The sequence below is a fragment of the Penicillium robsamsonii genome, assembly GCF_028829455.1.
Source record: "Penicillium robsamsonii strain IBT 29466 chromosome Unknown utg000003l_segment0_segment0, whole genome shotgun sequence".
NCBI lineage: Eukaryota > Fungi > Ascomycota > Eurotiomycetes > Eurotiales > Aspergillaceae > Penicillium > Penicillium robsamsonii.
In genome coordinates, this window is record NW_026643221.1 from 4,016,347 (window position 1) to 4,030,867 (window position 14,521).

The 14,521-nt window shown below is 51.8% G+C and overlaps 5 protein-coding genes across 5 annotated transcripts; 4 read left to right on the top strand and 1 right to left on the bottom strand.

Moving 5' to 3' along the window:
• Positions 1–83: 83 nt before the first annotated feature.
• On the top strand, positions 84–1,168 carry N7447_006253 (prohibitin subunit PHB2; the record flags this gene model as incomplete). The annotated part of the gene is made up of 4 exons (XM_057230515.1): positions 84–255; positions 306–374; positions 432–787; positions 845–1,168. 4 exons carry the CDS (start codon positions 84–86, stop codon positions 1,166–1,168), a joined length of 921 nt encoding a protein of 306 aa, XP_057085605.1.
• An 81-nt stretch (positions 1,169–1,249) lies between these two features.
• Positions 1,250–2,805, top strand: rmt2 (protein-arginine N5-methyltransferase; the record flags this gene model as incomplete). Its single annotated transcript, XM_057230516.1, has 2 exons — positions 1,250–1,305; positions 1,533–2,805. 2 exons carry the CDS (start codon positions 1,250–1,252, stop codon positions 2,803–2,805), a joined length of 1,329 nt encoding a protein of 442 aa, XP_057085606.1.
• A 123-nt stretch (positions 2,806–2,928) lies between these two features.
• Positions 2,929–6,745, bottom strand: N7447_006255 (putative DUF221 domain protein; the record flags this gene model as incomplete). The annotated part of the gene is made up of 3 exons (XM_057230517.1): positions 2,929–3,956; positions 4,006–6,515; positions 6,579–6,745. 3 exons carry the CDS (start codon positions 6,743–6,745, stop codon positions 2,929–2,931), a joined length of 3,705 nt encoding a protein of 1,234 aa, XP_057085607.1.
• Positions 6,746–7,611: 866 nt separating this feature from the next.
• On the top strand, positions 7,612–10,735 carry N7447_006256 (MCM DNA helicase complex subunit MCM4; the record flags this gene model as incomplete). Its single annotated transcript, XM_057230518.1, has 3 exons — positions 7,612–7,903; positions 7,970–10,089; positions 10,145–10,735. The coding sequence occupies 3 exons, from the start codon at positions 7,612–7,614 to the stop codon at positions 10,733–10,735; spliced, it is 3,003 nt and encodes a 1,000-aa protein (XP_057085608.1).
• Positions 10,736–11,625: 890 nt separating this feature from the next.
• Positions 11,626–14,206, top strand: vtc4 (putative vacuolar transporter chaperone (Vtc4); the record flags this gene model as incomplete). The annotated part of the gene is made up of 4 exons (XM_057230519.1): positions 11,626–11,630; positions 11,700–12,162; positions 12,218–13,751; positions 13,806–14,206. The coding sequence occupies 4 exons, from the start codon at positions 11,626–11,628 to the stop codon at positions 14,204–14,206; spliced, it is 2,403 nt and encodes an 800-aa protein (XP_057085609.1).
• Between the last annotated feature and the right edge of the window lie 315 nt (positions 14,207–14,521).

Here is a 14,521-nt window from a genome sequence, read left to right on the forward strand (position 1 = left end):
CGCAACCTCACCTCATCCGCTCGAGCATCAGTCCAAGTCAGTCCTCATCCATCTCCAATCCCCTCCGTGCACTTTCTCACATCATGTCTCAAAATCAACGGGAGGCGTGGGAGCGCCTGCAAGTTATGCTGTCCAAGCGCAAGGCCGGCTTCGGTGGCATGCCATCCGGTGGTGGCCGAGGAGGCATGGGACTTGTCGGAACTCTCGTTCTGGCCGGTATTGGCACCTACGTCGCGTCAAATGCTCTGTTTAACGGTATGTTGGACTCATTTGCACAAGGAATCAAGCTTCTAACTAGTTTTTAGTGGACGGTGGTCACCGTGCCATCAAATATTCACGCTTAGGTGGTGTTCAGAAGGAGATCTACAATGAAGGTATGGAAACTAACTAGCCGGACAAAGGAGCTCTCTCACACATTTGGCCAACTTTAGGTACTCACTTCCAAATTCCGTGGTTCGAAACCCCCATCATCTACGACGTCCGTGCGAAACCTCGCAGCATCCCTTCCCTCACCGGTACCAAGGACTTGCAGATGGTGAACATCACCTGCCGTGTCCTCTCCAGACCCCGCGTGGATGCTCTCCCCCAGATCTACCGAACTCTCGGCCAAGACTTCGATGAGCGTGTTCTACCGTCAATCGTCAACGAGGTTCTGAAGAGCGTTGTTGCTCAGTTCAACGCCAGCCAGTTGATCACACAGCGTGAGAACGTTGCCCGTCTGGTGCGGGAGAACCTGGCTCGCCGCGCTGCCCGTTTCAACATTGCTCTGGACGATGTGTCCTTGACAGTACGTGCTTTTTTTTACTCTAGCCCAAACAGCTTCTAACACAGTAACTCCACACAGCACTTGACCTTCTCTCCCGAGTTCACCGCCGCCGTTGAGGCCAAGCAGGTCGCACAGCAAGACGCCCAGCGTGCTGCATTCATGGTCGACAAGGCCCGCCAAGAGAAACAGGCCTTCATTGTCCGCGCACAGGGTGAGGCCCGCTCCGCCGAGCTTATTGGTGATGCGATCAAGAAGAGCAAGAGTTACATCGAGCTCCGGAAGATCGAAAATGCCCGCCACATTGCTCAGATCCTGCACGAGAGTGGTGGCAAGAACAAGCTCTACTTGGACAGCCAAGGATTGGGCCTGAATGTCCACTCCTTCAACGAGGAGGGCAAATAAATTCATTCCCCTTGATACTTAATGGCGCTGCGAGAAGGAATGTGAATTATTGTACAAATAGCTGGATTACCGAGCATCTGAATGTGGACTCTTCTCTATTTTTTTTTCCAAGGCTTCTTCAAACATAGTAATTCTCTGTAAGTGGCTATAGACCTCCAGGGCTCATGTGTTTTCTCCATGCGGGGACGAAGGCGGCGAGTCGATTTTTCTGATTCGGAGGGGCACCACATTTGATTTGATAACAATACAACACACTTGACTAGCATTGACTAGCAAGTATTACATTTCATTCGTGAGTATCAGTTAGAAAAATCAGCCAAATCCATTTTTGGCGAAATAAGTCTTAGCGAACCCCCACTGACAGCACCCAGACCATGCCCGAAGTCACAGACGATACCCCAGTTCACCTCTCCGAGGTCGACATCGACCTTGACGTGCAAGAGATCCTCCTTGCCGCATCACAACATGACCAGTCCAAGCTGCGTCGCCTCCTCCGTACACAGTCTATGCTACCCGATGCCGCAAACGTCAAAGACACCGAGACCGGCTTCTCACCTCTGCACGCTGCAATCGCCGCCTGCGAGCCCGATACAGAGACCGCCAGCACCAATGGCGCGACCACCTCAGACTCGACCCCAAATGGCTTGGACGCCGAGACCGTGAAAGCAGCAGTGGAGACAGTCAAGTTCCTCCTGCAGGAGGGCGCTATCTGGAACGATCTCGACGCAAACAACGACACACCCGGCTGTATCGCACGCCGAATCGGCGCTCTCGATTTGTACGACTTGATCGTTGACGCAGGCGTTCGCGCAGAGTTGCTTCTGAACCGTCTCGACGCGTACGAAGAGCTATCCGAGGACGACGATGAAGATGAGGAAGACGAGGGCGAGACCGAAGCCGAGACAGCACCGGAACTCGTCGATGCCTCTGCCGAACCCACTGCAGAAACCACAACCACAACCACCCCGGCTAACCCAGAAGTGTCCAACTCGCAGTATCTGGAGTCGCGCCTGAACATCCAGAACGACCGGATCCTGGACGCAGACCAGAACGGCGTGATGATGCGCTGGGAAAGCGATATCATGCGCAAGTCCGCGGCAGCACTTCTCCCGACACCCGGGCTGAAAGTTCTGAACATCGGTCACGGGATGGGTATTGTGGATGGATTTTTCCAGGAGCAAGGACCTGCGGTGCATCACATTGTTGAAGCGCACGAGGAGGTCGTTGAGGAGATGAAGCGACGCGGATGGGATACTAAGCCCGGTGTTGTTATCCACCAGGGTCGCTGGCAGGATATTCTTCCTGGCCTTGTGGCAGCTGGGGAGACGTTCGATGCTATCTACTACGATACCTTTGCGGAGTCATATAGTGATTTCCGGGATTTCTTCTCTGAGCAGGTTATTGGGTTGTTGGAGCAGGAGGGTCGTTGGGGATTCTTCAATGGCATGGGTGCTGATCGCCAGATCTCATACGATGTCTACCAGAAGGTCGCGGAGATGGATCTTTTCGAGGCTGGGTTTGATGTGCAATGGGAGGAGATTGCCGTGCCCAAGTTGGACGGTGAATGGGAGGGTGTGCGCCGGGCTTACTGGGTTGTGGATGATTATAGATTGCCCCTGTGCAAGTTTATGGATTAAGTGAGGGGGATACTGGAAGATTTCGTGGGAATGGGGTGTTAAAAAGGACATTGGATGTCTATGACTGAATGCAACGCTTGAAAATGCTATAGAATGGCTAAAAGGAACAATGCACAAATGGTATCACAACTGAATCAAATCCACCTCTGAGAAATCTGGAGGACTGCGACTGAAGATCGTCCGACACTTGCCGTCTAACGCCTGGTACTCGTTGCTAATCCAGACATGTTTGCTAAACCGTTGTGTTCGGTATACTTCGTCGTCACTAACGCCCAGATCATCACGCGGAATCCAAATGACAGGCCGCTTAGCGCGAAGGGCCTCATGCTGGAAGGCACGTTGCACCAGCTGGTCGCGCTCATCGGGCGTGAGATCTTCCAATTCATCGTGGATACCAGCAAAGAGGGCTTGGCCAACTGTGTTGGGGCCTGGTCCCTGGGACTCAGTGTCTTGGGCCATCTTTTCCCGCATGTTCCGTAGTGTCGGTGTGGAGGGTGTTGAGTTCTGACCGAAATATTTGGATTTCCGATTTGATGAGTGAGAGGCCCACGATGGACGTTTTCCTCCAAGCTTGGGAGTTGACAGGAGATCCGAATTGTGTCGAGTCTGGTCTGGGACATTGGTCTCCAGAGGTTTCAGTTCGATGTCCTCTCGTAACTCCTTATTGTACTGGCGCTCTTGATGTTCATGCTTGGCGAGGGTGTGTTCAATATCACCGTCATCGTCATCGTCATCGTCAAGAGCGATACCGAGGCGAGCATGCTGAGCACGACGGAACTCATCGTCGCGTCGAAGAGCATCGTCTTCCAAGGTGATGGGCAGATACCTGATCAGTGGACTAAACGCTTCGTTGAGAAGAATTTGATAACCGGCCGTTAGGATTAGAACCACGATCATGCAAATAGCCTGCCCCTTGCAGGCGACTTCGTTATCTGCATCCCGAACCAAGAAGAACAAGCCGATGAGGCAGACTTCCATAATGTAAATTCCAGTGAATAGTTGGTTAATGGCTCGAGGGAAAAGAAGGCCACCGGTGTCAAAGCGAAACTTAGTGACATAGAGTGTGTTATAGCGATAGACAAACCAGAACAGGCCGAAGGTTATGATGTTGAACACCAAAATTAGAGGTGCGATCACACAGTAAATCAAACCTTAGAGAATGTTAGTCAACGGATTCAATCAAAAAGACAAAAGACTTACCGATAGAGGCTAGGGTGGTATAGACAGGGAAGAATGTGCCCCATTGCATCTGATTGAGGTTTGTTGTTCGTGCCCACTTCTTCCGGGCAGTAGAGTCCATAATAGGAGCTAAGATGAACCAGCTCACCAGACCGAAGATCTGGACAAGAGCACCAGCGCTCACGGACATGGCTTGTAGAATCATGTAAGAGAAGAAGTAGTTACTAGACTTCGGGATGTTCACTGCTAGGAGTTGCGGCCAGCTGGTCACATCAGTGACGTTCTCAATGATTGTCGAGAAACTGGAAGCGATGGTGACGACCAAGAACAGCTGCACAAACAGGAAGGCAAAGTAATAGTTTTGGACAGTGAGCTCGATGGACATGCCAGTGAAGAGGCCTTGCGTGCGGCTCAAGAAGCGAAGAATGAGGGGGAGCAGTGCCATCAGAATCGCCAAACACATCGCAGGAAGAATACCCTGGACGGCTGAGATGAACCAGTCCGGTAGCTTGCCAATCCAGGCCAGCCATGGGAATGCACCCTCCAGGTATGCCAGTTGCGACAGCAGTCCGGTGAACGCGACGGGGAACGCCCATCCAACAACCATTGCGCAAACTAGTGTGATGATGCCGAAGGAACGCAGGTATCGTTCCCACCATTTGATTGACATGTTATCCCAAATTACATCGTCAGGAGAGATTTCCACGACTCGAGGTGCCATCTGCTTAGGAAGGTGATGGCTGACAGATTGGCAGGCCATGTGGGCGGCGACTTGGTGATTGAACTGGATGAATGCCGAGTTCATCAAAGGGAACCGCTCAGGGTGCTGTTGGTCGATTTCGATCTCCAGGTTCAGACGAGCGACCTCCTTTCGACAATGATCGATGGTGTCAACCTTTTTGCCAAGAAGCCAAAGCGAAGGCATCCAAGTCCAACCAAATATGGGTAGACGCATAGTATCTCGGTCCTTTGGCCGGATGTATTCTTTCCATAGCGGCTCTCCGTAGTCTTCATTGTCGAAATTTTCATTGTAGGCGACGGGGTATTTTTCCGTTGTGTCCCCCTCCTTTCGACCATCTTTGGGTTTTTCGTCCTTGTCCGGTTTGTTGGGGCCATGACGGAATGCATCCGTTATAGGCGTTTCAGGTGCAGTCAGTGGGTATTCGTCAGCCTCGCGCACATCCTGCGATTTTGTGTGAGAGGAAATCCGCCTCCAGAATGGTGGCTTCGCCGAAGTTGTTGTGTCACAGCACGTGATGTCATCCTGGCCTGCATCCTGGCCTGAATCTAGTCCAGGTATTCTCCTACCTTTCAAACTCAAGTGCTGGCTTCGCCGCAGCCCTACGGGTTTGGTGGGCGTTGTGGCAGACTGGCTGCCAGAGGCAAGAGGATCTGGCACTGGAGGAGTGTTTGCACGGGGCGGCGGGAGGATGTCTGTAGTTGCAGAATCATCGGGGCCTGGGGGAGTCTTTAAGCGAGGCGGGAGGATGTTGTCCGTAGTGGCAACGAAGCCCCCGGTTCGAACTAAGGGCTTCTCGATGCCGTGCTCAACCTTCTTGAAACCCCCAAGCACTGTCTTACCAAATTTTCCCACCCCTTGGCCAACCGCCTCAGCGGCGGCAAAAGCAGGGTCAAACACCCGTCGAGGTCCGTCCTCTGACCGTTTCTCTTGGGGACCTTCTGGTTGCCCGTGGAGCATTTCTCGTACCGTGTGAGCCTGGTGAGGATTACCGGAGCTGATACCAGGACCCATAGCTATTTGGGACGCCCGTTTGTCGGCCACCTTTTCCTCTTGTTTCTCTGCGCTTGACTGGCTTTTGCCGGCCTTCTTTGCCTCCGCCTTGGCCTTTTTGAGCTGTGCCTTTTTGCATTTTGCAATCAGATCCGTCTCGGCGCTCTCAAGCTTGAGTGCAAATTTGTTTCGCGCTTTTACTTTCTCATTTAAGTCGTCGAAGTTGCGGTTGAGCCAAATGTTTCGCACACCACCGGGGAAAACATCGAAAAGCCTATCAAGGGCATCCATGTTGAGCCAATCAGGCGGGATAGAAGTAACGAGGACGGTGGTAGCAGAGGCACGGAGTCGATGCTGGGGAGACGTTAAGTAGGCCTGTCGCAGGCGAATGTAATTCCGAAGTTCATCAAAGAACACAGCACAGACATAGATAATGGCAATCACGGCCATTACCAAATGAGCCCAGTACCGACTCGTGTGTTCGGGGGTTACATTACCCCATGCTAACCGATCCAGGCCAGTGACGCCATACTTATTGCCCGAGTGACCATGCTCGTATGTTTGGCCCTTCCCGCCAACCTGATTGATTGGGAGTAGAACTGGTAGGATCAGGAGGCCCAGAGGAACGAAGATCTTCAGAAGCATGCGCAGATAGCGCAGGAAGAAGTATGCATCTAGCCCACATTTCTGGATGAATTCCGAGCTAGAGGTACGAAAGACTGGGAAAATCCAACGAAAGAGGCCTGGCGGTGATGGGGTTGTACGCTCTCTGTCTGGTACCAAATAGGTTCGTGGTTGGCTATCAATTTTGGTCAGTTCAATGTCCGCGTTCTCCTTGCCGGTGGGGGTCCAGGGGACTTACTATATACGGCTTAGTTTGCCTTTCAGTAACAGAAAGAGGAGAAATTCAACGACGAAGACCACGATGGCCGTCGCCAGCGACGCCAGGAAGGTCGAGATTGAGACACCTTCAGCGATTCGGCCGTGGCCACCAGTGTGTTCCAGCGCCTCCTCCAAGCCTGAAGTCATGGCGATCAGCTCGGGTATTGCCGAAGGAAACTAAGACGCTATAAGGGGTATCGAAGCAGCTGTCGACGCAAGAAGCATCACGAGATTCTGTTGTAAACACCGGTGGATGTTGGAACGTTTGAATAAGAAAGAACTCAATGATAAGAGAGAAAAAAAAATCACAAAGAGAATCCACTTGAGACTTCGTAAGGCGCCAACCTGATCGGTGGGGGAGCAAGAGCCAATAACGTCGAAATTGGTCTTTGAGTAATATCTTGGTTAATGAGGTGAGTGGCGCAAGGATCGAGTTGGCAGTCTGATCAAGAAATTGGGGATGTTGATGAACAGGGGTGATTGGAGGAAACGTGGGAGCGCCGATCGAGGATACAATGACATCAGGCGCTAGGTGAAACCGCCAAACAAGTCACGGCGGCTTTACAAAGGTAGAGCTTGTGGAAAGGAGGTAATATTGAAAATTAGCGCCTCAGCGTTTCATCTATATTTACACCAAGGAAGGATCATTTCTATGACACGTTAATAGATAATGCGATTGCCTACTATAGTAGTAGTGAAGCTTTTTGGTGAGGGACCAAATTACCCTGGAACAAAAAGGGAAAGAGCGGTGATTGGCGCCTGGGTTGAAGGTGTGGCAGTGCATTCGGTAATATGAAGACATCAGCCACACCCCTGAAGAGTCAGTAACTACTGTGGCTGGTGACAACACGTCGTCCCAAAGTGGAAACCACTTAACGCGTGGGTCGCGTCAAGGGTGGCAGAAACAGCGTTCCGCCCACAGCTTTTTGCTCTCCCTTTCTTCACTTGTAACCCATACCAACACCAACCCACCTGACCTTCGTCTGGTATCAACACATTAATTCATATCCACCATGTCGTCACCAGCACAAAGACGGAGGGGTCGTTCCTCCAAAAATTCAACTGCATCACCCAGTTCTTCGTCTCGGCAGGAGCCTCCTAGCAGCCCGACTTTTCAAGCCACCCCCCGTGCCTCGAGACGTCTAATGGCCGAGGGAGCCGCACCCTCGTCGTCCCCCATTTTTTTCCAGTCATCCCCGACCAAGGGAGATAATGATGCCGAGACTCCAGATGAGCGCATGGCCGATGCCAGCTCAACGGTAGATGATGGCGAGAGAACCCCGCGAGGAAACCCTGGTGTGAGAGGTATGAAATTTTATTATAGCAGAGCAGCACCTTTTTTTTCATTATAGACCCCTGACCGCCCACCAGACTCTTCTCCTATTCACTATATTCCAAGTTCTAGCCCAACTCGAGGCTTCGGTCGGTCTGATATCCGTTCCGACATCCGCTCCGATGCATTGAGCACCGCCAGCAGCGGATTATTTGTGTCGCCCGGAGGCCAAGGCCGGCGGGGTCCTCGTCGCAGCGATTTGCACTCCGGTGGCTTTGGATCTACTCCCAATCGCCGTAATCGTGTGTTCGTTGATGCCAATGGAATTCCCACAGGTGATACCATGCCTCGCTCCGATGCCACTTTCTCAAATATCAACCCTGGCACCTCCGAGGCTGAGGCTATGGCTGGAAACTCCACTCGTGTGATCTGGGGTACCAACATCTCGATCCAAGATTCAATGTCGGCATTCAAGAATTTCCTGTATAATTTCGCTACAAAATACCGCCTCTGGGCTGACGGCGCCACTGAGGACGAAACCAGATTTATGGGAGAATTAGCAGAGAGACATGAGTGCATCACCATGTGTAACAACATGCGACGACTCGGTGTGACCACATTCAATCTCGATGCGGCTAACCTGAAGTCATACCCATTGACTCGCAAGTTGTGGCACCAACTTTCCGCATATCCGCAAGAAATCATCCCTCTGATGGATCAAGCTTTGAAGGATGTGATGGTGGATCTAGCCCTCAAGGAAATGGACGTCCTTCGGTCAGAGAGCCAACGCGCTGCTCAGCCTCGTGACCGCCGTGGTCAGCCCATCCTCACCTCGGACAATGTGCTTCCGACTGCTGATGTGCCGGATCTGGTCGGTGAAGTGGAGGCGATGATCTTTAAGGTGCTCCCCTTCGGTCTGGATCGGACCGTGAACATGCGCGATCTTGACCCGGCCGATATGGACAAACTGGTCAGCATCAAGGGATTGGTCATTCGTGCTACTCCCATCATCCCCGATATGAAAGAAGCCTTCTTCCGGTGCAGCGCCTGCAGCTATGGTGTGCAGGTTGATATTGATCGTGGCAGAATTGCCGAGCCAACCGTCTGCCCTCGAGACTCTTGCAAAGAGAAAAACTCCATGCAGCTCCTTCACAACCGTTGTTCCTTCTCTGATAAACAAGTCATCAAGCTCCAGGAGACTCCGGACAATATTCCTGATGGTCAGACCCCTCACTCAGTGTCTCTGTGTGTCTACGATGAGCTAGTCGATGTTTGCAAGGCCGGTGACCGTGTGGAGGTGACTGGTATCTTCCGTTGCAACCCCATGCGTGTCAGTGCTCGTCAGCGCTCGCAAAAGTCCCTCTTCAAGACGTACATCGACGTTCTTCATGTGCAGAAGTTTGACCGCAAGAAGATGGGTATTGACATGTCCACAGTCGAGCAAGAAATGTCCGAGCAGGCAGCAGAGGCAGATCAGGCACACAAAGTCTCGGCTGAAGAAGAAGAGAAAATTAAGCGGACTGCCACTCGTCCCGACATCTACGATCTGCTGTCTCGCTCCCTGGCTCCCAGCATCTACGAGATGGACGACGTGAAGAAGGGTATCTTGCTGCAGATGTTTGGAGGCACTAACAAAACCTTCCAAAAAGGAGGCAACCCACGCTACCGTGGTGACATCAACGTCCTTCTGTGTGGTGACCCCTCGACCTCCAAGTCCCAACTACTACGCTATGTTCACAAGATCGCACCGCGTGGTGTTTATACCAGTGGTAAGGGTTCGTCGGCTGTTGGTTTGACTGCCTACGTGACCCGTGACCCGGAGACTCGCCAAATGGTTCTAGAATCTGGTGCTTTGGTTCTGTCCGATGGTGGTGTTTGCTGTATTGATGAGTTCGACAAGATGAACGATTCCACGCGCTCCGTCCTTCACGAAGTCATGGAACAGCAGACCGTCTCTATTGCTAAGGCGGGTATCATTACTACCCTGAACGCCCGAACATCCATTCTGGCCTCTGCCAACCCCATTGGCAGTCGGTACAACCCTAAACTCGCTGTTCCGCAGAACATTGATCTGCCACCTACCCTGCTCTCTCGTTTCGATCTGGTATACCTGGTCCTTGATCGTGTCGATGAGACGGAAGATCGTCGCCTGGCCAAGCACTTGGTCGGCATGTATCTCGAGGATAACCCTGAAAATGCCAGCTCCCAGGAGATTCTGGTAAGTGACCTTGTCTGTACGATCAATTAGAGAGATTACTAACAGTTACATCTAGCCTATCGAATTCCTCACGGCCTATATTACATACGCCAAGACCAACTGCCACCCTGTGATCACCCCAGCTGCCGGTGCTGCACTCACCGATGCTTACGTGGCCATGCGCCAGCTAGGTGATGACATCCGCGCCCAAGAGCGCCGTATTACTGCCACCACTCGACAGCTGGAATCAATGATCCGACTTTCCGAGGCGCACGCACGCATGCGTCTGTCTTCCGAGGTCACTGTCGGCGATGTCGAGGAAGCCGTGCGTCTCATCCGCTCCGCCATCAAGGCGGCCGCCACCGATGCCCGAACCGGTCTCATCGACATGGGCCTTCTGACCGAAGGCAGCAGCGCCGCTGACCGTCGTCTACGCGACGACCTGAAGAAGGCGGTGCTGGCCCGCCTTGATGAACGTGGCGGAGTTTCTGGTGGTGCGGTCCGCTGGACTGACCTGTATCGCGATGTGAGCGAGCAAAGCGACAACAAACTTGACCACCAGCAGTTCGGTGATGTGGTGCGCTCGCTGGAGACGGAGGGCTCCGTGAATGTCTTCGGTGAAGGTGCTCGTCGCAGTATCCGCCGGGCGGCCATGAGTATGTCCTAGGTGGCTACGATGATACCATGATGTGATGATAGATTAAGCTGCATGTCATCTCTGACTGAGGGTGTTCTGGCGTTTGTGTTTATTATGGGTATGGGATACGGCCCCAGAACTGTATATTGTTAGATTTGATAATATTTTTCAATCCCTAAAATCGTTTCGAAACTAAGACAAAAATGCGATATCACATGCATCTAGACCCAATACAAACCATGTCCTGGGTGGGGCGTGCAGACTTATATCCTTGCCTACATGCAGTACATGCAGCTAGGATTGAAGCAATTGGGGCATGTTATTGGAATACATGGGCATGCAATGTTCTTTGGTGCCATTCTCGAATATATACATACAATAGAATAGAGAAGAAGAAGAAAAGTTCATGCAAACACCCAGAGAAAACAGAATGGACTGTGCCCACGTGCGCGCATGACTGGTCAGATTGTTAACGTCACCAAGGGGCGTATGTATCATAAATACAAGATTACCATACCGAAATTACCCATGTACATCTAGATCGCCATGTCCATTATCATCAGAATCACCACTATACAACAATTTGATGGAGATTTAGAACTACTATAATCCAATAAGATATTCCAATACCATTCTTCAGCTACCTAACAAGTCAAACCCCCAAATTCGAACAATCTATATCATATTGTCTCACTTCGACTAAAAAGCACGCACCCGCTTTGATGACATGGGGCTGTCACCCGCTAGTCATCGGACTAGCCGAGTTCGGGAGACCCATATCTCTTTGGACTCTGTTCGGGGAGCTACAACCCTCCGATTCTAGTTTGCTTGCTCCCCTCACCGGGATATTTTTCTTTCTTCTTCTCTCCCGTCATGAGCTTAGGATAAACCTGAATTCCTGACACTTCTCCCTGCCCACCATGAGGTAATTGCTATCTTGCAGCCATTGCAATCCCCCCCCCAACGCCCTCGTACTGATCCAATTGTTCCACAGGTTCGGTGAATATCTCCATTCCTCCATGATCAAGGAATTCTATCCTTACTACATTGCCTACGACGAGCTCAAGAAAGCTCTCAAGACCGATTTCATTGACGAGCCAACCTCCGATAACACCAAGCCCGCCCGCAAAGAATGGACCGAGGACGATGAGACGCACTTCGTATCCTTGCTCGAGAGTGAGTTAGAGAAAGTGTTCCTATTCCAGAAGCGCAAGAGCGAGGAGATTGTTGCGCGTATTCAAGAAAGCGAGCTCGAGGTGAACGATGTTGTCTCCCGTCTGGACAGCTCGGCCGATTCCCGTCGCCAGAGTACTCGAACCGCTCGCCCCCCGCCTACCGATGCGGACTTCTTGATGCTGGAGCAGGTTCTCAGCGATATTATCGCCGATGTTCATGACTTGGCCAAATTCACTCAATTGAACTACACGGGGTTCCAGAAGATCATCAAGAAGCATGACGTATGTTCTCCTTGCAATTTTCGAGTCGGCCCCCAATTCGCTAACAATCGCACAGAAAGAAACTCAATGGTACCTCAAGCCGGTTTTCGCGACTCGTCTGAAGGCGAAGCCTTTCTTCAAGGATAATTACGACGCTTTTGTGATTAAACTATCCAAGCTGTATGACCTAGTCCGGACCAAGGGCAACCCGGTCAAAGGTGATTCATCCGCCGGGGGCACCCAACAGAACTTTCTGCGTCAAACCACAAAGTATTGGGTGCACCGGGATAATATCACAGAGTTGAAACTGGTGATTTTGAAGCACCTGCCAGTGTTGGTCTTCAATGCCAGCAAGGAGTTCGAGGAGAAGGACACGGCCATCTCCTCTATCTACTATGACAACACGGACACCTGGGAGCTGTATCAGGGTCGCCTAAAGAAAACAGAAGGCGCCGAGGCAATTCGACTGCGCTGGTACGGTGGCATGGAAAGTGACCAGATTTTCGTGGAGCGGAAAACCCATCGCGAAGATTGGACAGGAGAAAAGTCTGTCAAGGCGCGTTTCGTACTCAAGGAAAAGCACGTCAATGCCTATCTCGATGGCCGGATGACGGTTGAGCAAATCTTCGACAAGATGCGCAAGGAGGGTAAAAAGAGCCCGGCGGAGATTGATGATTTGGAACAATTAGCCCGCGAGATCCAGTACCGCGTCATTACTCGCCGCCTGGTACCTGTCACCCGTACCTTCTACCACCGCACTGCATTCCAGTTGCCGGGTGATGCTCGTGTTCGAATCTCTCTTGACACGGAACTGACCATGATTCGAGAGGATAACCTGGACGGCTGCCGACGGGCTGGAAATAACTGGCGCCGTATGGATATCGGAGTCGACTTCCCATTCTCCCAGCTACCTCCCGAGGATATCGACCGGTTCCCCTATGCCGTGTTGGAGGTGAAACTACAGACCCAAGCAGGGCAGGAACCTCCCCAGTGGATTCGCGACTTGACTTCCAGTCACTTGGTTGAGGCAGTCCCGAAATTCAGCAAGTTCATCCACGGAACAGCGACCCTGTTCCCTACACGCATCAACCTGCTTCCATACTGGTTCCCACAGATGGGAGTAGACATCCGCAAACCTGCCACTCGCCAATTCGGTATCCACAGGCCGCTGGCGAGTACCTCCATATCCGCCAATGATGAAGATTCGGATGATGACGAAACCCCGAGTTCGCAAGAAATCGCCCTGGGCGAACAGCCCACCGAGCATCAAAACGGACTGTTTGAGACCAATGGCAACGAACTGGATATCGAAGAACGCATCGCCGCCCACCCCCTGCCCGGCGACGAAGACTACCCCTTGTACGACTCGGATGACGAATCGGTATATTCTGACGAACTCGAAGAAGCTCGTCGTATAGGGGGCGCCTACTACGCGCAGCAGTTGGCCAAACACTATCTCTGCCGAACTGGTCACGCTGTCGCACAGGGTCTGATGGCGATAATCCCCCGGCCCCGTCCAACGTCACTGCCTCCCCCCGAACAGCGTGGGATCGCTGTTTTGAGTAACCACCAACGTACCCTACAGCGATTCCAGGCTCCCCCGGGTAAACGTAAGTCTCACCTCCATGCTATTCCATGCATCACCCAAACTAACACAGAAATAGGCATATTCGTTCCTATCCGCGTGGAACCAAAAGTCTACTTTGCCGCCGAGCGAACCTTCCTCTCCTGGTTAGAATTCTCCATCATCATCGGCGGAATCGCCGCAACACTCCTAAACTTCGGCTCCGACTCCGCCACCCTCGTCTCATCCTGGGCCTTCACTATCTTGGCCGCCGGAGCCCTTGTCTACAGTCTCTTCCTGTATATCTGGCGCGTCGACAAGATCCGCAAGCGTCGCGACGTCAAGCGCGTTTACTACGAGCGCTGGGGTCCGACGGTCGTTAGTATCGGACTCGTCGTAATCATCTTGATTAATTTTGCGCTACGTGTGCAAGCTGGCGGGTTTATGGCTGCGCCGGGGTCGGAGGGCGAGCCGGGACATGGCAAGCATGGTGAACTGTAGAACTGTTGATTTATTTGGGAAAGAAGAACCGAATTGTTCTCTTTTTTTTTTTTAGGGGGTTGATCACCTTCTATACTGCTCTTGGGCGGGCTGTTATTTTTGTATCTACTGGTGCTTGGGCTGGGGCGTTGAGGGATTGTAAATCATGTACAAACCGCATACATACTTTTGCAAATATGAGAACGGCACTCGATTAGTGCTTGACTTCTGGTTTATTTCTGTGGATGTTGTAAGGTTGAAGATAGTAGTCAAAATATATACGTACCACGCAGCCAATATATATCCAAGACAAAACCAATATAAATGCATGTTTCA